This window comes from Schistocerca americana, chromosome 2, assembly GCF_021461395.2.
Source record: "Schistocerca americana isolate TAMUIC-IGC-003095 chromosome 2, iqSchAmer2.1, whole genome shotgun sequence".
NCBI classification, from domain to species: Eukaryota; Metazoa; Arthropoda; class Insecta; order Orthoptera; family Acrididae; genus Schistocerca; species Schistocerca americana.
The window spans coordinates 728679168-728702291 of NC_060120.1; the positions used below are offsets into that span (position 1 = coordinate 728679168).

The 23124-nt window shown below is 43.7% G+C and overlaps 1 protein-coding gene across 1 annotated transcript in view; it reads right to left on the reverse strand.

Moving 5' to 3' along the window:
- The window catches only part of LOC124596302 (circadian clock-controlled protein daywake-like), a 133232-nt gene extending 112154 nt beyond the window's left edge, over positions 1-21078 (reverse strand). The window contains exon 1 of the mRNA XM_047135406.1: positions 20870-21078. Within this exon, the coding sequence (XP_046991362.1) occupies positions 20870-21038 (169 nt within the window). The 5' untranslated portion in view covers positions 21039-21078. The remainder of the gene's footprint in view (positions 1-20869) is intronic.
- Between the last annotated feature and the right edge of the window lie 2046 nt (positions 21079-23124).

A 23124-nucleotide genomic window follows, 5' to 3' on the forward strand; every position in this document is an offset into this window, starting at 1 on the left:
ACGCACATAGTCGTTTTTCCCTCGTTCTATTTTCGAGAGGAACAGGAAAGGAAATGACTAGTAGTTGTACAAGGTACTCCTCACCACACGTCGTAAGGTGGCTTGCAGAGTATTGCTGTAGATGTATAATAATTTCCACTGGGTGTGGCTTGGACCATCGACAACATACTTGTAACTAAATCCCTAAACAATGTCGTCCTATTTTGTACAGGGTCACTGTATTACTACATCCCTTACATTATTGGGAGCTACATTTAGTGCAGTTTTATATTTTATGGAGCAGGCGAAATCCCATACTTCAAATTTTCCCTCTTTTTGCTCCACTTAATTTTGGCTGCAATATGGTTTGTCCCTCAAATATCACTGTTGGACGGAAGCAGTGTACATCGTGAATCTGGTCGTAGTTTGTAGCATACAGACGTTATGCTGGTATGTGGTTCGTTACTTTTACGCATTTCGTTTCTGTCACGTAAACCGTTCTTGTGACACATGTAGTCTACTGTTGGATGAAACGTACAGAATATTAAACTGCAGGATTGTCAAATTTCCTCATTTTAACATATGACACACGTACATATTTTATCGTAGATCATCTTTGATTCAAGTGGTAAACAGTGATCAGCTGTGCTGTCGGCAGTATGTATAATGCCTCCGTTCGTAGCATTAATGCACTGTTTGCTTAGGTTGCCAAGCTGAGAGGGGCCCCAGAGGCGATACAAGTGTAAGACTACAGGACGTATCACAGTTAGTAGCGGCCACTTGTTCCGCCAAGCTGGGAGGGGCTCCCAAGTGCAAGATTTGTGTACATCATAAAGTAGCGAAAACTGACACGGGGGACAGTATACGAGGGAAAAGGGGAAAGGGAGGGAGGCATCAAATTAAAAGTCGTTTGTGTGGAAAAAATATTCTCGAACCGCTATGTATGCTATGCCATGCCGTAGTCGGTTACACTATTCAGTGTGTTGTACTTTTATTTCCAGCGACAAATTCATGGACGGAACCGTTGCGCGATCGATAGCTCGCGCCACGTCTCCTGGAACATGATGTTTGGCGTGAAGGTGGCGTGGCACGTTTGCTGCGAGCGCCTTGAGACGATTTTCCGGGGAGAGGCAGTGTGCGAAGCAGCACGGACAGCGCAGGTCTGTGGGGCAACGGGCGGACTGTTTGTTCTACCGCCTGTGTGACTTACAAGTCTGTCTGGACACGAGGGCTCTGCCCCGGAAATGGGAGCGGTCCCATTATTCCTTCGGCCGTTCAGGTCTGTAGGGAAGAGGTGAGTCGCCGTCATCCACACATCTCTTGGCGGCTCCAAGTTTTTCCACTGTTTGTCATCTCACAGCAGCCTCGTGTGCTTGGTGAGGTACTTTTAGTTTGTTGCTTCGGTGCCGAGACCAGGCAGCATTCGTACAGACTGATTTTGCTTTCCGCTGTGAATGTGATTATTGTCACTGTTCACTGGTTCGCTTCCTGTGCGTGTTTTCGCCCTGCTGCTTCTACAAACAAGTGCCAATGAGACTGGAATAGGCAGGCGTATTCAAATACAGAGATATGTAAACCGACAGAAAACGGCGCTGGGGTCAGCAACGTCTATAAAGACAACTGTCTGGCGCAGTTGTTAGATCGGTTACTTCTGCCACAATGCAGGTTATGCCGATTTAAGTGAGTTTGACCGTGTTGTTATAGTCGGCGCGCGAGCGATGGGACACAGCATCTTCGAGGTAACGATGAAGTGGGGATTTTCCCGTATGATCATTTCACGAATGTGCCGCGAATATCAGGAATCCGGTGAAACATCAAATTTCCGATACTGCTGCCGCCGAAAAAGATTCTGCAAGAGCAATACCAACGACGACTGGAAAGAATCGTTCAGCGTGTCAGAAGTGCAGATTTCAATGCTAGGCCATCAACAAATGTCAGCGTGCGAACCACTCAACCAAACATCATCGATATCGAGTTTCGGAGCCGAAGGCCCACTCGTGTACCTCGGTGACTGCACAACACAGAGCTTTACGCCCCGCCTATACCCGTCAACACCGACATTGGACTGTTGATGACTGGAAACATGTTGCTAGGTCGGACGAGTTTCGTTTCAAATTGTATCGAGCGGATGGACATGTACGGGCATGGAGACAACCTCGTGAATCCATGGAGCCTGCATGTCAGCAGGGGACTGTTCACGCTGGTGATGGCTCTGTAATGGTGTGGGGCGTGTGCAGTTGGAGCAATATGGGGCTCCTGATACTTCTAGATACGACTTTGACACATGACACGTACGCAAGCATCCTGTCTGATCACCTGCATCTGTTGATGTCCATTGTGCATTCCGACGGACTTGAGCAATTTCAACAGGATAATGCGACACCCCACAAGTCCGGAATTGCTACAGAATGGCCCCAGGAACACTCCTATGAGTTTAAACAGTTTCGATGGCCACCAAACTCCCCAGACGTGAACATTATTGAGCATATCTGGGATGCCTTACAACGTGCTGTTCAGAAGAGATCTCCAGCCCCACGTGCTCTTACAGATATGTGGACTGCCTTGAAGTATTCATGGTGTCCATACCCTCCAGCACTAGTTTTCCTTCGTCGAGTCCATGGCACGTCGTGTTGCGGCACTTCTGCGTGCTCGCGGGGGGTCCTCCACGATATTAGGGAGGCGTACCAGTTTCTTTGGCTCTTAGTGTATATAAGAGTCGGTTAATTCTCCTCTTGTTTTTGTTCACTGTTTCCATGTCTGGCCACGCGATTTGAGGAGCGTGTAGCTCGTATCAGAATATAATAGCTTCTATTTGATAAATGTTATAGAGTCGTATTTGAGAGTGCGTTTTAAATTATTGGAGTTTTGTAACATTAATTTTTATTGTATTGTTATTTAGGACTTCGAAAGCTTTTTTTCCCTGGTATGGTGTACACTAAATCGCTAAGTCACTTTCTTGAGTTACTTGGCGCTCTCAAGCTTATGCGCCTTACCGCGGCAAATCTTGTTGCATGTATTTTGGTGGGTTACACTTCTAAGCCAAGGTTGCGTTTATGTACGTGAGGTTCATCAGCCAGCCGTTAGCGATTTCCTTCGACCTATGTTTCCCATCCCGTGCGACGTACAAGTACGAGTATTTACCGTTTCCATCTCGTGGCGTGATCTGAAGCTGTGTTTCTGTTGGCCACTGAACTTCTTTATCATCGGGTGTAAGTGAATGTGGTTGCCTTGGCCAGTTAGCTTAGCTTTTAGCGACTTTTCACACATGTTTTGTCTGCGCTGCCAGCGTGTAATCTAATGAATTAAGTGTTTATTCGTTTTACTTAAAAATTACTTCTCTGTTCATCAGGCCATCATTGTATGTTTGTGCCCTGGAGGTTGCTGCCACTGGCTGCATAGGAAAGCAGGGGCATGGTGAGCAGTGTATCGGACCCGTCCTCAGTAATTTCGGGTCCTTTCGTCCGGACCACATTGACCGGTGTGTGATGATTTCATATCGAGCAACCTTAATTGTTTTCTATTTCCTTTTTATGGACTCCTTTTTCGGTAAACCTGAATCATTTGTTGTTTTTTATTTAAACACAGTCTATAGATGTTCTGGCCTACCTGTTTTATAACTGTTTTCTTAGAATCTTTGAAGAGATTGTTATGTAACTTTAGTTGGTGAAATATTATCTTGCTTCTTTTATTGAAACTGTCTGTAAATATTTCAGCAATGGTAACCAATGGCACACAAAAATTGTATATTCTGAAAAGAGGATAACATTTGTTGCAAATTTAAATTATCATACCTCACGTTCCCATGCATGACCTTTTGGAGAGTTGAGATCAAGTATTTGAACAAACGTTATGACCTTTTGTCACTGATCTTACTGAAATATTTGACAACATTGTTGACTGATTATCAGGAATTGTTCTTAAATGGTTTTCTTCCAGTTACATAGCTTTGTCTTCATATGTCAAGATCCTGTTGGACTAATATGTAAAGTTATTTTGGCTGAGGAGTGTTAAACTCTTAATACGAATGATGTTCTATCCTTAGTTTGCCCAGTCGTTCCACTCCCAGGCAACATTACGTCGGTAGTGCTTACCATGGATTTTATTATATGACGCCACTGATATTATGTCGCCTAGTACGTTTTTATGTGAGTATGTGACATTTTTATTACGTGAGCTTTTTCGTTAACATGTACATCAGTTAGCAGGGTAGTGATAGCCTAATCTTGTGACGATCTGCATATGTTCTTTTAGTTGGTATGTAGGGAACTGATCAGATTACGTCTACCGAAACTGGTTATTCAGTACGGAACTTTTATCAGCAGCTCTTGGCAGTAAATCATGACGTTATTCAAATGTTTACGAGCTGTGGAGCACCACGTGCTTAGCCTACAGTCACGTTTCACAACTACGCAACGTTTGGCAAGGCATCGTTCTCCGAAGGTGCGGTTTGGCGCTGGTATCAGTTTTGAGCTGTAGGTTTTCTGCCGTGAAATTTGAAAAGGAAACAGTCAGTGTGTTCATATGTATGCAACGCCACCAAACGTGGCGAGGCCGGCCAATCGTGACCATCCTGCAAAACGCAGCGACACCCAAGCGGAATGCGATTTTCTGCTCTGTGTCTCAACGTGGCGCACTCAGGCCGCTGTTGCTTGCTCGTTCACAAGCCCCCGATCAACGCTTGCAGCATGGGGCACGCGTCTCCCCTGCTCTTGTTTCTTGAACGCCGCAGAAGGTCTGCTAGTGTTATGTGCTACCGCAGGTTAAGAAGTTGGTAATTCAGATAAAACAGTTTTCAACGACGAATTCTCTTCTTCTTCTAGTTCAAAATTGGTTCAAATGGCTCTGAGCACTATGGGACTTAACATCTGTGGTCATCAGTCCCCTAGAACTTTGAACTACTTAAACCTAACTAACCTAAGGACACCACACACATCCATGCCCGAGGCAGGATTCGAACCTGCGACCGTAGCGGTCACGTGGTTCCAGACTGAAGCGCCTAGAACCGCACGGCCACACCGGCCGGCCTTCTTCTAGTCCCTTGCGTTTATCCCGACCAGTATGCGGTCACTTTTACACGATTGTTATCTAACTTCGTCTCCGGACGCCATTCTGACACCATAGTTGTTAAGGTAACCTGAAGGAGGTAAGTCGTGTGCGCCGACTGTCTGCAAAACGTGAAAACTTCGTTCTGTGTGGTATTTTAACTGTTTGCGTGTCATATTTTCTGAAGTAGGATTTGAGGACCAGCCCTAAACGAGCGTGGGAAAGCGTGTGAAAGCCACACACAGAATGACCGGTGTACCAGCCCATTTCATTACCCCGCCGTGCGGACTCGATCCGTGTCTTTCGCCTTCCTGTCTGGCAAGCTAGTGTGCCGTACCTTACGCTGTACGAGAAGGTCTTCATAAACAAGGACTGCGTAGTCATATTACACGTTACTCTTCTGGCCTGACATAATAGTGGCTGTTTAGGTACTTGAGGGCGGATTAGTTTCCAAGTTCTTCAGCCAAGATGGAAAAGGCGGTAAGACACTAGGGACGTGTTTGGTATACGTTTTATGTCGCATAGTAAACCTGGATGACAATTCTAAGTTTTTCATCCCTGGAAGAGGTCGAGCAGATTCTGCTACATATAGTGAAAGTAGATCAGTTTCATTAAAACCCTTGCTGGTCCCTGTGGCCGAGCGGTTCGAGGCACTTCAGTCCGGAACTACGCGGCTGCTACGGTTGCAGGTTCGAATCCTGCCTCGGGCATGGATGTGTGTGATGTCCATAGATCAGTTAGGTTTACGTAGTTTTAAGTCTAGGGGACTGATGGCCTCAGATGTTAAGTCCCATAGTGCTTAGAGCCATTTGAGCCATTAAAACACTTTAATACTGGAAGCTTTAAAGACATCCATGTCCACATGAGAGGCAATACACATTTTATACGATTGCGTAACACATTGATAACATATATGCAGACTAAGCAACCAATGAAAATTTGTACTAAGGCCGCGATTCGAACCCAGGTCTGCTCACTACGCAGATGCGCTAACCAGTATGCCGTCTTGGCACGGTGGCCTTGCACAACTGCGTGGACTACTCTAGCACGCCTGCCTCCTCAATCACATCAGCTCACACTGTATTCCCCCTAAACTCGAACAACATTGCAGAGGTCTCCAGCTGTAATGGAATAGCACTAGCATCCAACGAAATGGGGCATCCTGCCTGAAACCTAGGCATAGCTACTTTAATGAAATGGAACTATATGGTTCCAGAGACCTTTTCAACTCTCGGACATGTATGATGTTTGAGACTTGAACAAGTGTCCGCAGCTCGTGGTCGTGCGGTAGCATTCTCGCTTCCCACGCCCGGGTTCCCGGGTTCGATTCCCGGCGGGGTCAGAGATTTTCTCTGCCTCGTGATGACTGGGTGTTGTGTGATGTCCTTAGGTTAGTTAGGTTTAAGTAGTTCTAAGTCCTAGGGGACTGATGACCATAGATGTTAACTCCCATAGTGCTCAGAGCCATTTCAACCATTTCTTGAACAAGTCTCTGGTACCCTATAGTTTCATTTGGCAATAACAACAGTTTAGTTCTTCCACTGAATGACAGTCAAATATTACTTTACATTTAACTATGAACTTCAGCACACTGTTCTAATGACGCCGGCTCGCCCCTGCTGGATCTGAACTATGATGATGCTGCTATCAGAGTGTTGCTCAAAGAGTGGGCTATCAAACAGTGGGCGAACGGCCCTGCTCTAAATAGACTACCAGCAGTGGCCGCGTACGTAACCTCTTGAAGACGTTTCTTCGTAGACGTCCTCATTCATGGCTGTGTTTGGCAGCGCTGTGTTTAGGTTGTGGTTTCATCATCAAGTATTTGGACACCACCACAAGAAGCAGCGTTAAACCTCGAGATGAATATTTTCGTTGAGAATTTGCACAGGTTGCTTAAATTACTTCAAGCGGATATCGTAAAGGTTCAATTAACAAGGCCACGGTCGATTGTTTCCCCATTCTCGTCAAATACCAGCAATCACTCCGTCCCTAATGATTTCGAAGGCTGTGGAACTTTAATATTATGTGCTTCCTATATTTGCACTCTTTTCCGACCCGATAGAGGAAGAAAAGGGTTAATAAAAACTGAAGATCGAGGAATGTGCATGTAGAACGTGTGGGGAGCTACGAAAATATTTGTGGTAGTCAGAGAATGTACTTCGTTTAACAGAAGCTGAAACTAACAGAAAACAACGAAAAAATAAAAGTATACGCGGCATTCCTTTACTTGTGGAGATCGCTTTCTGCTGTCTTTGAGTTAATTAAGTTGGTATATGTTGCGTGAAGAAAGTTTTTTTTTTTTTTTTTTTTTTGTTAATCAGGAACACATACGCTTTCAGAGCTTTTTACTTCCGCACCACCTTCCTTTCCGAAATTTTGTATCGCTCACGTTAACACCAGTGGGAATATGTGTGGCCAACATGATTAAGACCATTGAAGGACGTGAGTGGAAGTTTTTTCCTTTTCGCACTATGTTGACTGCATTACCTACGTGTTTTATCCTTGGACACACAGAAAAAACGTTAAATTTTGAAGATAGTCGCAGTGATGTTGATTACTTCCAAGTATATGATCACAGATGCTAAACAGTTCCAGTGTCTACAATAGACTTGTGAAATAATTGTCTCTGAAGTTAGTAGTAGTCAGTATCAGTATCCCAAAATATATCCATTAGAGACTCATATGTCACACGGATGAGTCAATAAATAGTTCTCAAACTGGGATACAAACATCAGAGCGGCGTGTCTCAACCTGAAATTTATTTTCCTTTTCCACATAATCCCCCTTTAAACGTAAAGACTTATCCCATCGCTAGACAAGCGTTAAAAACCTGCAGCGGGGAAAATTTCTGTGGCAGCGTTCGCATCTGAGGAGTGACAGCTCAGGAGTAACAAGTTATTTGGTTTTTTAAATTGGTGCAACGCACAAGACCAATGTGTCCTGGGGGTAGCGAAATACCCGTAGACGGGAAACCATATGCCATCACTGGATAACCAGGACGCTCCCTGTTTGTGAGTTTTTTTTTTATTTCGTCCTTTGATGAATTCTTAAATCCAATCGCACAAAAATACCCAAGAAATACGGTTGTAACCATATACGGGACGAATTTCGTTACATGCTTGCTCTACGGACAGTCCCTCGACTCATGAAAATCGCGTTGGTCTAGACGCTTACACGCCCATAGCATACCTGCCATCATGATCTGACTGCAGATCCTTAACCAAGGGCCACCGAATACTGTGTATCGGCTACCGTCCCCGCGAATTGTGCTGCTACCTCCTGGAGCCGTACAAGCGTGGAATTTAAACCGTTATGCCATATTCTGGCGTTGACGATTTATCTGTTGACTCCTCTCATATTTCCCTATAACATTCCAAAATACATTCTTCAGTCTGACTAAAATCATTATACTAGTTTCCTTGAGTTTTACTGCCACAAAAACTGACGTTCGCGTACATCATGATGTTAGACTAGATTATACAACAAAATGTGTACTCTGTATGAATTACAGTTGCAAATGGCAGTCATTACAAGCTTATGTGCGTTCTGAGTAGAGGGTGATCAATAGACGCAGTAATGTGGAAACTCGTTAGATATTACTGTTCACACAGGTAGTACTCAAAGGTTCAAGATCTAGAGATGTACCAGGAAAATTGTAGAGAATAAAGTTAAACTCTTCCTTTGCTGCACATAAGTTCATTTGTATATTTTTTTAATTTTTTTATTTCAATGAGGCAACACCAAAGCCTATCCATGCACTTGAATCAGAAACTGCTTCCATTAAGTCTCGATAGTTGGCCCGATGAATGCTAATTAAACATATATGTATCATGAATGTACTGCAACAGTCGTTACTAGATAAATGTGAACGTGGGTCGAAACAGCGTGATGATACTTAAGAAACACATGTGAAACTTCTCTGATGTTATGTAACGGTATACAGGAGCTGCTATGGTCGTTTCACAAGATAATGATGTCATCCCTGTAATTGACTAGAACAAGTAATTGAGGACGCGGAGTGTAAGTGCTACTCTAAGATAAAACGACGGGCACAGGAGAGTAAATCATGGCGGACCGCATCAAAACAATCGTAGCACCATGACACAAAAAATATTATTCGTCCTCTTTCCTTACTGGTCGGTCTAGGTGACTGGCGTACAGAGAACCTCCGTTCGAACCAGTGCGAGTATGCCGGAATGGCCTTAAGAGGACTACCGCAGCCGAAGAGCCACCTCAGGTTTTCAAATCCGACAACTCGGGAAATCTATGTGCTAATCATTTGTCCTTCAGCTGTGCCATCCATTGGTAACAAGATTATTTTGAATAATCCGCCCGAACCCGTCTGAAGAGCAGCGGTCGCTGAAGAAGCCACTACGGGGGTGCCGGTCCGAATGTAGGCGGTTCCGAACACCTTCGGTGGAAGAAATTTTCGCCACATGTTATTAACGGCACAACAGTACTCTGGGGTATAGCCCACACCTTTCGGTAGAGTGAGTGAGGGCGCTGATTTGCACCTTGCGTTTTCATGCAATCTTCCTGAAAAAGGGGAAGACTCGAATGATTTTATCTACTAAGTAATTTATTTTTCTCTCGCGACAGACCTATTGGTAGTGTTCTTCTGCCTCTGATATTTAATTTATCATTATACTTTAAAAACGCATAATCAGCTATCAAACTGGGGGGCCAGGAACTCATGATCGAGCGAATAGAAAAATTATGAAGTTCATTTGTCCCCGGCACTGCTGGACACAGGTTTACCGGTTGTTTTATAGATGTGCTCTACTATAACGTTCGGCCTTAAATCCTAGTTATTTCCATTGCGGCATAGGGACTGAAGGTCATTAGTTATTTACATGTAGATTGAAAAATAGAACGTAGACATGCGAAAGTACAATAAATCATATACATTTCTTGCTATACCTTAGAGGACGAGTTCTGAACTTGTCTAGATATCTTTGGAGACGTATTTAATGAATCATAATAACTTATTATTTCCCGACATGCAGGGCAAATAGATTTTCTTCTCTGCTGCTTCTCTTACGCGGTAGATATTGTGACATATGCTTATGGAACTTCTTCCTTGTTTGGCATGTCTGTTATTGCATTAATCGAAAGGAAATGTGAAAGTAACCAATTTAAAACCGTTTAACCGGCCAGTACACAACGGGAGTAGGCAGTAATAGCCACTTTCAATTCCTTTGCGAGAAGTGTGAAACGTACAATGTCAACAGCACACTCCATACGTAAAAATTAACAAAACATGAAAAAGGTTAAACCAGCTCTTCAAGGAGGATCCATAGTTGTAGGTGGACTCAAAACGTAGGCGCAACATCAAATTTTTGCGTGCCATAAATACTATTTCCGATGAAAGTAATATTTTGTGCCAGTTATAGTACTGTGCTCCATTGGAGGTCAGATCCCGGACCTTAGGACTGAGACACAAAATACAAAATCGTCTTAATAAAATTTGTAAGCGGATAAATAATTAAATAATCACTAAATGCACAATATATAAAACAACTGATCAGGAATTTCACAGTAAAATGGCAAAAACAGTATGTATACTGAAAATAACGTCGAAAGGATTATTTGCATGAAAGGTAGTACCTACTACACCCAGTCTCTTTATATCCCTTTTACAGTCACATTACTTGCAGAATTTTCTATGTCCATTAATGTTGTATTGTGTGCCACTATGTACTTTGAACAGTTGCTACAACACTTGTGATTAATCATGATTTCAGCGGTTATGCGAACTGTATTGATGGAGATAGGTCGGTGATAAAAACCTATTATGAGAAACAGACCTGTTTGAATCTGATATCCCCTTCCTAATTCTACTTTGTTTGGAATTTCGTAAATAATTTCAGTCGACCGTGGCTGTACTACCAAGCTCAGTGTCGATATTTTTTTTTACATCGTGTGTTATGTTCGCATGTACTTCGGTTTTACGTCTACCATCCCATCATAATCTTCGTGGAAGTAATTTTTGACACTGACCTGATATAAAGTCTACTAACAGCCTCTTCGTTTAGCGTAGAACGAAGTAAGCTTTGCTGAAAAGTGACCGACGCTTTGTCCTTTGTGTTCAGTGTGTTGAGAGACCAGGTAATCGCTTCTGTTGCTTTCTCCCGATGAGGTTACGTTCGGGTTAGCTGCATTCCACTAGGCGGAGGGAAAGTGCATCCGTTAGGCACTAATGCGACTTGCACTTTTCCCGTTATCACCTACTGCTGTCAACGCTTCCTGGAACAATGTTCATCGAAGACAAATGGGAACTTCTCAGAGTCGACGTCTGTGCATACCCCTTCAGTTTAATACTTAATAAATTTCTAAATTGATTGACACCGATTATCTATTGTACGATGATTTTGAACTTCATCACGAAGAAGATGAACACAGTATATGAGAAATACCCATCACAGGAACAATCTCACAAAAGCAAACTTAAAGAACTCTTAAAGCATGCAACCCATTTTTCATCAAAATATTGCATGCTTTACTAAGCATACAAATTTGCGGGTGACATTTTCTTGAATTCTTACGATCTGGGAGCCACCTTAACAATCTGTTACAGGGGGACCAGAAATAAAAGCATTAAATACAACCTACCTTCAAAGATAAACATGACATAGTCCTCATACCGGACAGTTTTCGAAATCCAATCCCTTCGATTCCAAATCGTAAATATGAACATTGGCGGTGCCGATCCTGTCAACTACAGTTGAACGTATGATTATTTTACATTACACGCACCCTTCTTCACAGTAAAATGGAAATGAGCTTATGGCATCGTTGCCTGGGAGGCCCCTATTTCGAGAAGTTCGGCCACCGAGTGCAAGTCTTATTTCAGTCGACGCCACATTGGGCGACTTGCGCACCGGTGATGAGGATGAAATGATGAAGAGGACAACACAACAACCAGTCCCCGAGCGGAGAAAATCTCCAACCTGGCCGGGAATAGAACCCAGGCCCGCATGCATGGGAGGCGAGCACGTTACCACCCAGTTAAGCAGGCGGACATTCTTCACAGTATTCTATTAGGAATGTGGATCTGCGAACAATGAATTCAAAACATACAGACAAACGTCACTTACGGCTTTGATGGACGTCACTTTACAAACCAAACGTTTAAACACGATGTTTGTGGTTAATTACACATGCTGTTGGGTTTCCAGAGACGAAAGGGAGCTTTGTTTTGACAGCAGCATGGAGTGAGTAACCGTCCCAGTCTTAATACAGAATACACAGGAAAATCGCAATCCGCACTGACAGGACAAAGGGACGTTACCGTCAGATACTATGGGATAGAGTAAGAGTAGATCACATGTCGTGATAGGAAGCAACGTAAACAAGCTGTTGAGGTGACTTTTCTTTCTGGAGGGCTTTCACCTGTACGTACGTCTGTCCTGTCACTTCTAAGGTTCAAATAGTTCATATGGCTCTAAGCACTATGGGACTTAACAAAAAATGGCTCTGAGCACTATGGGACTCAACTGCTGAGGTCATTAGTCCCCTAGAACTTAGAACTAGTTAAACCTAACTAACCTAAGGACATCACAAACATCCATGCCCGAGGCAGGATTCGAACCTGCGACCGTAGCAGTCTTGCGGTTCCAGACTGCAGCGCCTAGAACTGCTCGGCCACAGCGGCCGGCCGCTGTTAAGGACTGTACTCTTACGGCCAGGACTGTGGACTAGTTCATGTTGATACTGAGCAGCAGCGTCATAGCAGATGTGTTTTGTACTGGACGTGTCAGTGCAGTTAAACTAACTACTTGCTGCATACCAGAGACTTGATACAGTAATTTGAGAATCATGGTTATGAATTCCGGTTGATGTCGTAGCCATGAACATCACAGAAAATATCTAGAATGTCTTCAGAAACCAACTAAAGCTAGTAACTGTGATCCAGAATACCAATAGAAATCGGGACTTCGAAATAAAGACTTGCACATAAATCCCCCCCCGAATCCAGTATTTTAACGACTATTCCATTTCATTACCCCAGTGTCGCAACGTGTCTTGAATCCTGTGTTATAAAATTTTCTTCGAAAGGGCGGTCGCTATAATGTGAAACAATCTGAGTTTTTAATTGAGCTGTTCTGTTTAGGTGAGGCCAAATATACTACCAACGCATTTGCTGAATTCGTCTACCTTGAAGGTAAGCTGCTACAGCTACTCAGAGGAAGGAACACTGGCCAGCACGTCCTCGCCTTTGTCCAGACCGAGTCAGAGTTCCATCTATATTGATCTCGATGTTCATTGGACATTAAAGTTTACCGGCCCTTTCTTCTTTCAAAACATCTCAAAGAAAACATCATGTCACACGTCATGGTTTATAAATGAGGTAATTTTTGGTTATTTATGGGTATTACTTACTCCTGTACAAGACATCATAATACATCTCCAATAAAGGAACTTGTAGTCAATTAATTTTCTTTTTTCACATTTCAATGTAAATTTATCATTGCCTATATAATATTACCCGTTTATCGATCACTACTTTTAAACCACCGTGGAAAAGTTTGTCTAAACTGAAGATTACACAGGTATAGTTATACACCTGCATATATTATTTAAAAGATGCTGTACAGTGCATGAAATAGAGTTCTTCGTATCGATATTAGCCGTTTGCCATGCAATTACATTTACGTATGCGGCGAAGCAAAAAAGACTGCATGCTTCCGTGTACGCCCTAATCTCTCTTTCACGATCGTTATGCAGTTTAAGCGATGGAGGCATTAGAATTATTGAACGGTACACCTCGAATATCGGTTCTACAATTTCCATTGAAGGATTTTCTGGTTATAATATCACTACCCTTCATGCGTCCTTGTCACTTTTGCCTAAGAGCTATACAGACCAGTTACGATCCGAACAACACGGCTGGATCATTCGACGCTTTCCATAAGGCTCATGTGATTCCAGAACGCTGGAACAGTATTCTATGATTCATTGCACTAGGGACTTCTATATAGTTTTCTTTACAAATTCTCCGCTATTTCCAGAATTCTCACAATAAATCCAACTCTTCCGTGTTCTGTATTTACTACTGAGTTGACGTTTTATAGCATTTCATATACCTTCGTTGTAATACCTCTTAATTAAACACTGGTGGATTCTCTAAGATTACTGTTGATCTTGTAACAGGATATTCTCATGTACTCTCTAGTTGTCACTTCCAATTTACCTAAATTTAAGAGAACTGTCGTTTAGTGAACCAACTTGAGATACATTCTAAGTCGTTCTGCATCTCCTTACAATCATACAGCGACGGGATTCTCATGTAGACAACATGACAGCGAACAATCAGAACGTGCTGCTAGCACCAAGTGATAAATCGTTTATGCGAATTGTCGAGCATATTGTTCAGTGCCGTACGTTCGATAACTGGGCTACCACTGGAATCTTTTTCTTTTTTTCATCTATCGATCGACATGGCATTTCGGTAAAGACGAAAAAGTGACATTCGAAAGGCGATGAGTTCAAATAACTGATGGTTTATACTCTTTCATGCTTTTAGCGATTCCCTAAGTGGCTCCGGACTAGTGCCGGAGCGACTCTTATGGAGCAAGGTGGCGCTGTGGTTAACACCCTGAACTCGTATTCGGAAGGGCGGCAGTTCAATGCCGTTCGGCGATGCAGGTTTAGCTTTTCTGTGGTTTCCGTAAACTACTCCAAGTAAATTCTCGATTGGCTCCCTTGAAAAGCCCACAGCGTATTTCCTTCCCGATTCTTTCTCAATCTGAATTTGTGCTGCGTCTCTGACGACATTACATCGGCAGGAGTTTATCCCCTAACCTTCCTTTTTTTCAGGCTAATTCATCTTGACAGGGATGGCCAGTTTCCTTTCACATCCCTGTCCAACTGCACTAGAATTCCGTCTATAGTGACGATGCTGGCGGTGTGCTGGAGTCTGAACTTTTACTCTTTTTCCTGCCGAGAACAGTATCCAGCCTAGGAATCTTGAAATTCAAAGTTATGAAATGCTGCCCTTATCTGTTGTGTATTGAACAGGTGCAGCTCTCCTAACAGGTAAAACAAAATTTTGCCAATATCTACATTTATTTTTCCACTTTTGAAGCCACCATATATCGTTTGGTGAAGGGTACATAATGTTTTTGAATTATTTTCTGGGCTTCGTTTTTCATACATGAATATTTCGGATGCAGGAAAATTGTTTATGCCTCTGTCCAGTCCTAAATTTCTCTGATTTTATCATCGTAGACATTAATAGAAATATACGCTAGTGGAAGTGATATGTTTCTTGAGTCATATGGGAACGGGGAGTATCGAATTTTCAGAATAGGTTATCCAAAGTCTTTCTTATAACTCCTCCTAGTTCATTCTTAAACATTTCTTTGGTTGTCACTCGCCGACTAAGACACTTGTAATGAATCTGATTGTTCCCTTGAATTAATTCAATTTCCCCCTCTATCAAGGCGCTACAGTCTGGAACCGCGCGACCGCTACGATTGCAGGTTCGAATCCTGCTTCGGGCATGGATGTGTGTGATGTCCTTAGGTTAGTTAGGTTTAAGTAGTTATAAGTTCTAGGGGACTGATGACCTCAGAAGTTAAGTCCCACAGTGATCAGAGCCATTTGAACCTCTCTCAAGTTTTGATCACATGAGAGTTTTACAAGCAACCTTTCTGCGAAAATTGCACTTCCTCAGGATTCTTGTAACGAATGTCAGATTAGAAAACATCTTCCTCAAGTCTACATTTATTTTGTCGTTTCAGGTTACTTATTACGACTGATTCCAATGAGATATCGCCGATTATGTTTTTAAACGGATTACGATATATTTCTCTTACAGTGGTGTGAGCTCCCAGTCCTTGTACCAAAAGGTGGTCAATTGCTCATCTCTCCACGTCTCGTAACAATTTTCTAACCACAAAACCCCCTTGCGTAGCTGATGAACAGTTTCGGTTGGCTGCAGAGGTTGTCCGCAAGGTCATTTATGTACCGTTTATATAAATAGAGTACAATCACAGTCCTACCACTGTTCTTGAAGTACGTCATGTATCGTTTTATTTCCGACGGTGTTTCCCTATTAAGAAAGTATTTCTGATTTTCGTTTGGCGGGAACTCATTAATCCAATCGCACTTTATTCCTAGCACGTGTTTTGTTTACTAGAAGACTTGGTGAGTTTTACCTAAAGAATTTTCGAGAGTCATCTGCTGTCAACAGCGTCCTGAATATCGCGAACAACGTCAAACGTTGGAGTTTGTCATTTTGTTGGAAGAGGTCTCCTGTCAACACTCACTTTTTTCAGATCTGTTGTTCACTTACAGCTCAACCTTTAATATGGTTGAGAATTAGGATTCAAGAGTAGTGGTATTCAAATTTCTGTACGGCCATCCAGATCTAGCTTTCCGTGGTTTCCACAAACCACTTCAGATGAATATCGGAATGACTGCTTTAAATATCCGGTACCCAGTTTTCTGCCACATCATTTTTCCTCTAAAGCACCGCGAAGACCTTGATATCGAACTGCACTAGTCCATAACATTCTATTTTTCAGTTTATTACTGGATACTGACTCGCTTTATACATAGATCAAAGCGCAGTTCTCTGACATGTTAAGGGGAGTTCTCTGACATGTTACGATGGGGAGATGAACCAGACCTAGATCGACTTCACTCACCTGATTACCGACGTTTGCCTAATACACCTATAAACCAGAGAGTAGATTTTAAGCTGTTTCCCACACTCGCCCAGGTGAAAGCTAGACTTGTTCACCGCCTCCGCTTTAGAAAGAAACAACAGATCGTTAAAATGCGAACACACGATCCAAAGACAGAAGGCACACACAACTTTCCTCCAGTAGTCTATTGACGACTGAGGCGACAGGTAGGAGATCGGTCAGCGTAATTAAGACAAAATAATTTTCATACGGATAAGATTGTTGTTTACTGTACAGAGTGGTTGTTAAATAGCTACTTTCAGCTTTCAAACTCGTTATTACTTTATTTCGTGAACTAGTTGTAGAATAAATGCAAAGATGACCGTGCAACAAAGTCGACTACAGACAGTCGAGATCTTTGAAATCTCCTTGCTGTGAGATTTGGTGACGTGTTTCCGTCCGCTTAAGCCTGTTAGCGTTGCAGCCGGTTCGCGAACGCGCAGTATCGAAGCATTTTCAAACAACATACTTTTGTTCATATCTGTGCACGGCGTGAATGTGTTCCTTTCTCTCGGCAGCGTCGCAGACTGGAGGTTTTGATGAAACGGTTCAGATTATTGCGCTTATCTGTAGACAGTGACTATTAGCAAAGTGATTCCATTAGGTATGCGGGGTATATATATTAAATGGTCATATTTTCACGGATTTAAGTGGCGATGTTATATTTGCTACGTCTGAAAGCATGTTTGGCATTGCGCTACTATTTTATTGTCTTACGGGGTCTGTAGCTACGAACTGTGGTATAGAATCCGAATCCAGTCATTCATTTCCAAAAGTAGAGCATTCTGCTTAATCATTCTCCCATTCTGCTTTATTTGTTAAATGTGTAGCACTGCCTGTAGACTTAGTGCATTTTTTGTGCGCTTATCTAGTTTACGGATCACGTGTCTCCGTGCTGTCAGGGGGCTGTGTATTATCCTCTCCGTGCTGTCAGGGGGCTGTGTATTATCCTATCTATTTGCGTTTGATTTAATTACACGACGTGGAACGTACATTCATTCTATCATTCATTTGAACCTCCTTGGCCATTAATATTTACTGCATGAGCATAGTTTTGACTCTGTCACGATTTCATGGTCAGGTCTTGCAAAGTGCAACCAGACCTCTGCTAATTTTCTTTTTAAAGTGGGCGTCATACGTGGCAACCTCCATTCTAGGCACAGTATTACATATCCTTGTTGTTCGCGTGTGTTTAACAACCAGAGAGGTATGTTTCGACGCAGTTGCTCCTCTGAGAGACGCAGTTCGTGTATCTACAGAAGTATATCTATCTGCTGTTTCACAAACGAGCATGCAAAAAGTGATTCTTAGCACTGTTTTCTAGCACGTCTTTATGGACTATGGATGTTAAACCTTCCAAGAATTTTATATAAAGGGCAGACAAATGAAAACAAGGAGATGGAAGAAATTAAGTAAACTGTTTATTATTTAAAAAATAGTCGCCATAGCTATTAATACCTTTATCCCACTGTGAGACAAGATGGGCAATGCCTTGATGGAAAATCAATGTTTACGCTTGCCTACGGTATCATAAATATATTCAGGAGTGTACCTCTTCGTTCGAAGCAAATCGACACTTACGAATGTCTTTCTTCAGGGCTCGAAAAATATGGAAATGGCATGAGGAGAGGTCGGGACCGTAAGGAGGATTTGGGCCCGCCCACATGTTGCCAAGTTGGGTTCGAATACGCTGTAGAATGTTCTCTGGGAAGCTCCTACATATGCTCCATATAGTACCAATCTCTAACCACGCGATTTCCACATAGCTGGAGCCATGAAGGAAACATTTGTGGACGTCGATTATCTTGGGACGAAGGTGTGCACGCCTGGGTACAATCATGGTTCCGTGGGTGACTGCCAACATTTTTCCACGAAGGCATTGACCGTCTTGTCTCACAGCGGAATGAATGTTATTAACAGTTATGCCGATTGATTTTGAAATAATAAACAGTTTGACTCAAATGGCTCTGAGCACTATGGGACTTAATAGCTATGGTCATCAGCCCCATAGTACTTAGAACTACTTAAACCTAACTAACCTAAGGACATCACACAACACCCAGTCATCACGAGGCAGAGAAAATCCCTGACACCGCCGGGAATCGAACCCGGGAACCCGGCCGCGGGAAGCGAGAACGCTACCGCACGACCACGAGCTGCGGACTAATAAACAGATTTTAGTTACCTTTTTCCCACCTGAGTCGTTTTCATTTGACAGCTCCTTATAAATAATTTACCGGGTTCAGTCAGGTTTCGTCACTGCAGTATGCCTATTATTTCTGTGTTGCGTGATTATTTATAACCGTATCCTGCTCAGTTAACTTTCAATTAGTTCGTTGCAGTCAAATTATGTTTGTTAATGGGTCATTACTGGGACAGTTATAAGGCATGGTTTAATCAACAGTAAACACAGATTTCTGGTTCGAACTCCCATGTATAAAACAGCTTCAAACGTCATGTTACTTTACAAATGTGTTAATATGTTATATATTTGACGTTGAGCATCTGGGCGAGGAAAAGGTAAGAAAGGTTTTGAAATCATGTTTAAAGTCTGTTGTAACTCCCCAAGTGTTCTCATTATGAAATGCTGGATGAATATGAACCTCACAATTTGCTCTCCACTTTAAGCAAAAATTAATTGTTGACGCATATCAAAGTTTATGATGTCATATCTCACGAACTACAAGTCGTAAAATGATATACTTTTGCAGATACGTTCAGTGGTATATGTGGCTACAGCCGCGGGGAGTGGCAGCGTGGTTAGAGGCGACATGTCACTGATTGCGCGGGATCTGCCGCCGGAGTTTCGAGTCCTCCTTCGGGCAAAGGTGAGTGTGTTGTTCTTAGCATAAGTTAGTTTAAGTAGTGTGTAAGTCTAGGGACCGACAACCTCAGGAGTTTGGTCCCTTAGGAATTCACACACATTTTTTATGTGGATACAGTCTGCAAAATGTGTTGAAAATAGTCAGTAGTAAATTAAAACATCATACCTGATAGGGTAGTTTTACTGCATGAACAGCGAAAATGTAGTAAACGTTAAACTTTTTTCCTTTCACTACTTTGTGGGTTGAGTTGTTTGGAGGAAGAGAGCCGGCCGGAGTGGCCGTGCGGTTCTAGGCGCTACAGTCTGGAGCCGCGTGACCGCTACGGTCGCAGGTTCGAATCCTGCCTTGGGCATGGATGTATGTGATGTCCTTAGGTTAGTTAGGTTTAAGTAGTTCTAAGTTCTAGGGGACTGATGACCACAGCAGTTAAGTCCCATAGTGCTCAGAGCCATTTGAACCATTTTTTTTGGAGGAAGAGACCAAACATCGAGGTCATCGGTCTCATCGGATTAGGGAAGGACGGGGAAGGAAGTCGGCCGTGCCCTTTCAGAGGAACCATCCCGGCATTTGCCTGGAGCGATTTAGGGAAATCACGGAAAACCTAAATAAGGATGGCTGGACGCGGGATTGAACCGTCGTCCTCCCGAATGCGAGTCCAGTGTGCTAACCACTGCGCCACCTCGCTCGGTCACCGCTTTGTGGATCGTGTCAGCGACGGAAATTTCATGAAGGTTTGAAAGTATGTGTCAAGTTTCTTCCAAATCACTAAATCCTTTCTTTCTCGAAACTTGGATCAATATAGTGTGTTGAGTTGTGCTGTATCAAAAAATTTACACTGTTCGTGATATTAACACTTGTCTTACTGCGTTAAACTCTTAATGTACGATTATACCTGTTAATGAGTAGATTAATAAATTCGGTGAATAAATATGAGAGATACTGGAAATAAAATTTACGTTGCACTGTGCGTCGTTAGATGGGCAACACCGAGACTGAGTACCATGACACTGGCTATCCTTTTAGTAATACAGATTTCAGGGCAAGTGAGGTTTACTTTGCATACACCTTACACAGTCTAGGAATCTCTAAAAAGACAGGTCATGAAACGGTGACCTTATCTACTACATTTGTTTACAACTGTGGCGAATTTGTTTGCCACGAATACGTCGGAGAACTGTTGTGGATGTCCCACAGATAAAAATTTATGCTAATGCACTCCGTCTCGGATGGCCTTAATATTAGAAATAACGGATGATGTAGTTGGCTTTTTTTACTGTACACATTGCTAGTGGCCAGTACAGTAGGAGAAGAGCAGTTGTGGGCGCTCACGTGTCTCTTTGATGACGGCGGCGGAGGTACAGGCCGTCGGCAGGGTGATGGCCAGCAGCAGCGCGAGCAGCCGGAGCAGAGGCGGCGGCTGCTGCTGGGGGCGCGGGGGCGCTTGCCGCGCCGGCTGCGCCACCCTCTGCTGTTGCGACGTCTGCGCTGGCTGCGGCATGTCTGCGGGCGACGCACTGGAGTCTGACGCTGCGTCTGGCCGGCACCTGGCGCGCCACTGGGAGAAAGCGCCCGCCGCGCCCGTCTTATTGGGCGTCGCTGCGGCGGGGAGGGGGTGGGGGAGGAGGCGCCGCCAGCACGTCCGGCCGCGGCCGCCGACGCCCCTTCTTGGGACCGCGCTGTCAACATTGGTCAAGGTGCCGTCTGCAGAGGTCAGCCCACACCTTCTCTCAAAAGGGTGGCCAAGGTGTTCCTGAGGATATTCTGAACAGGCACACCATACGGTACATTCTTGACAGGAAGAGTCCAGTTTATCTCAGGGTAGTGTAGTAGAACCATCATTATCCACGGTCTTTATAAATTACTTGGAAAAATATAATTGCGTAGGCTTCCGCGGCCAGAGTCAGTCGACATAAAAGTTTTCTGGGTTTGGTACCGCCAATGGGTACAGCCATAAGTCGATAAACACAGGCCGGCCGTTGTGGCCGAGCGGTTCTAGGCGCTTCAGTGCAACCGCGCGACCGCTACGGTCGCAGGTTCGAATCCTGCCTCGGGCATGGATGTGTGTGATGTCCTTAGGTCAGTTAGGTTTAAGTAGTTCTAAGTTCTAGGGGACTGATGACCTCAGATGTCCCATAGTACTCAGAGCCATTTGAACCATTTGATAAACACAGCCTTGTCGACGAACACAAGCAAGAAAGATAAGCAGGAAATAGACAAACTGCACAGTACGCTTACCCTATGTGAAAAACGTTCCTGACCGAATAGCCAAACACCATCGCCGCATTGGGGTGCAGCCTGTCTTCTATAGTGGTCGTAGATTCCAGGACGTGCTAGGCTCCACCAAGGACATTACACACTGCAGGCGTTTACAAGGTGGAATGCGAATGTGGAGAGGCATACGTCGGCGAGACTGGTAGGCCAATAGCAACGCGCATTCGGGAGCACGAGCGTTATATTCGTCTAGGGCAACACAACAAATCCGCAGTGGCAGAACATCGCCATGACTGCGGACAAGAAATAACATTCAACGAAGCCTGTGTGTTGGCCAAGCAGCCAGTTATGACGAAACGCAAAATCAGAGAGGCCCTCGAAATACTTAAACACCCTAACAACATGAACAGAGAGGATGGACTCAGGCTTGCCCCAACTTGGCTGCCAGCAATCAGAGCCCAACAGACCGCACTGTCAACACGAGGCACGAGCACTATCGGCGAGTAACTGCCGCCGCGCGGCCGACGTCTAGCAGTTGGTAAACGGCAGCAAACTTTTCATTCGACGGTGGCCACCAACCATGGTACATAACACAAGAGCCAATGGACAACAGAGGTCACGCTCTCCCTCCACCGCAATAACCTATTAAAATAAAGTTCCCTCTCCTTCTTCCTTAAGTGATCAATAACTAATTAAAATTATGACGTAATGGCATGCGCAGTGAACACTAACAACAAAATATAAAGGACACTGCATAGCTAGAACGCACCATTAGACCCAGAAGAAGGCCACTGCAATCGTGGCCGAAACGTTGGCTTTTCTATAGCAGCAGTAGTTTTACATTATGACGCGGTACCAAACCCAGAAAACTTTTATGTCGACTTGGAAAAAGTCTGTGACTCCCTCAGGCTGATATCAGGCGTCATCTAAGTGTACATGGAATCTACGTCCTTAATACTTCTGTCCTTGTCTTGAAATTAGGCATAACTGTATTAAACCTGTATTTCAACTTTTGGCTTGGTAATATATAAACGACACATTGTATTGTGGTCTACAGCCCAAAGACAGGTTTGATGTGGCTGTCCATGCCACTCAATCACGCACAAGCCTCTTCAGCTCCAAATAACTACTGCAGCATATATCATTCTGCTACTCATTTCTCAGTCTCCTATGATTTTTACCTCCCCCCCCCCCATACTTACCTCCAGTACTTAATTAGTGCTCCGTTGATGTCTCAGTGTATGTCCTATCAACTGCCCACTTCTTTTAGTCAAGTTATTTCACAAATTTCTTGGCCGGCCAGAGTGGCCGTGCGGTTCTAGGCGCTACAGTCTGGAACCGCGAGACCGGTACGGTGGCAGGTTCGAATCCTG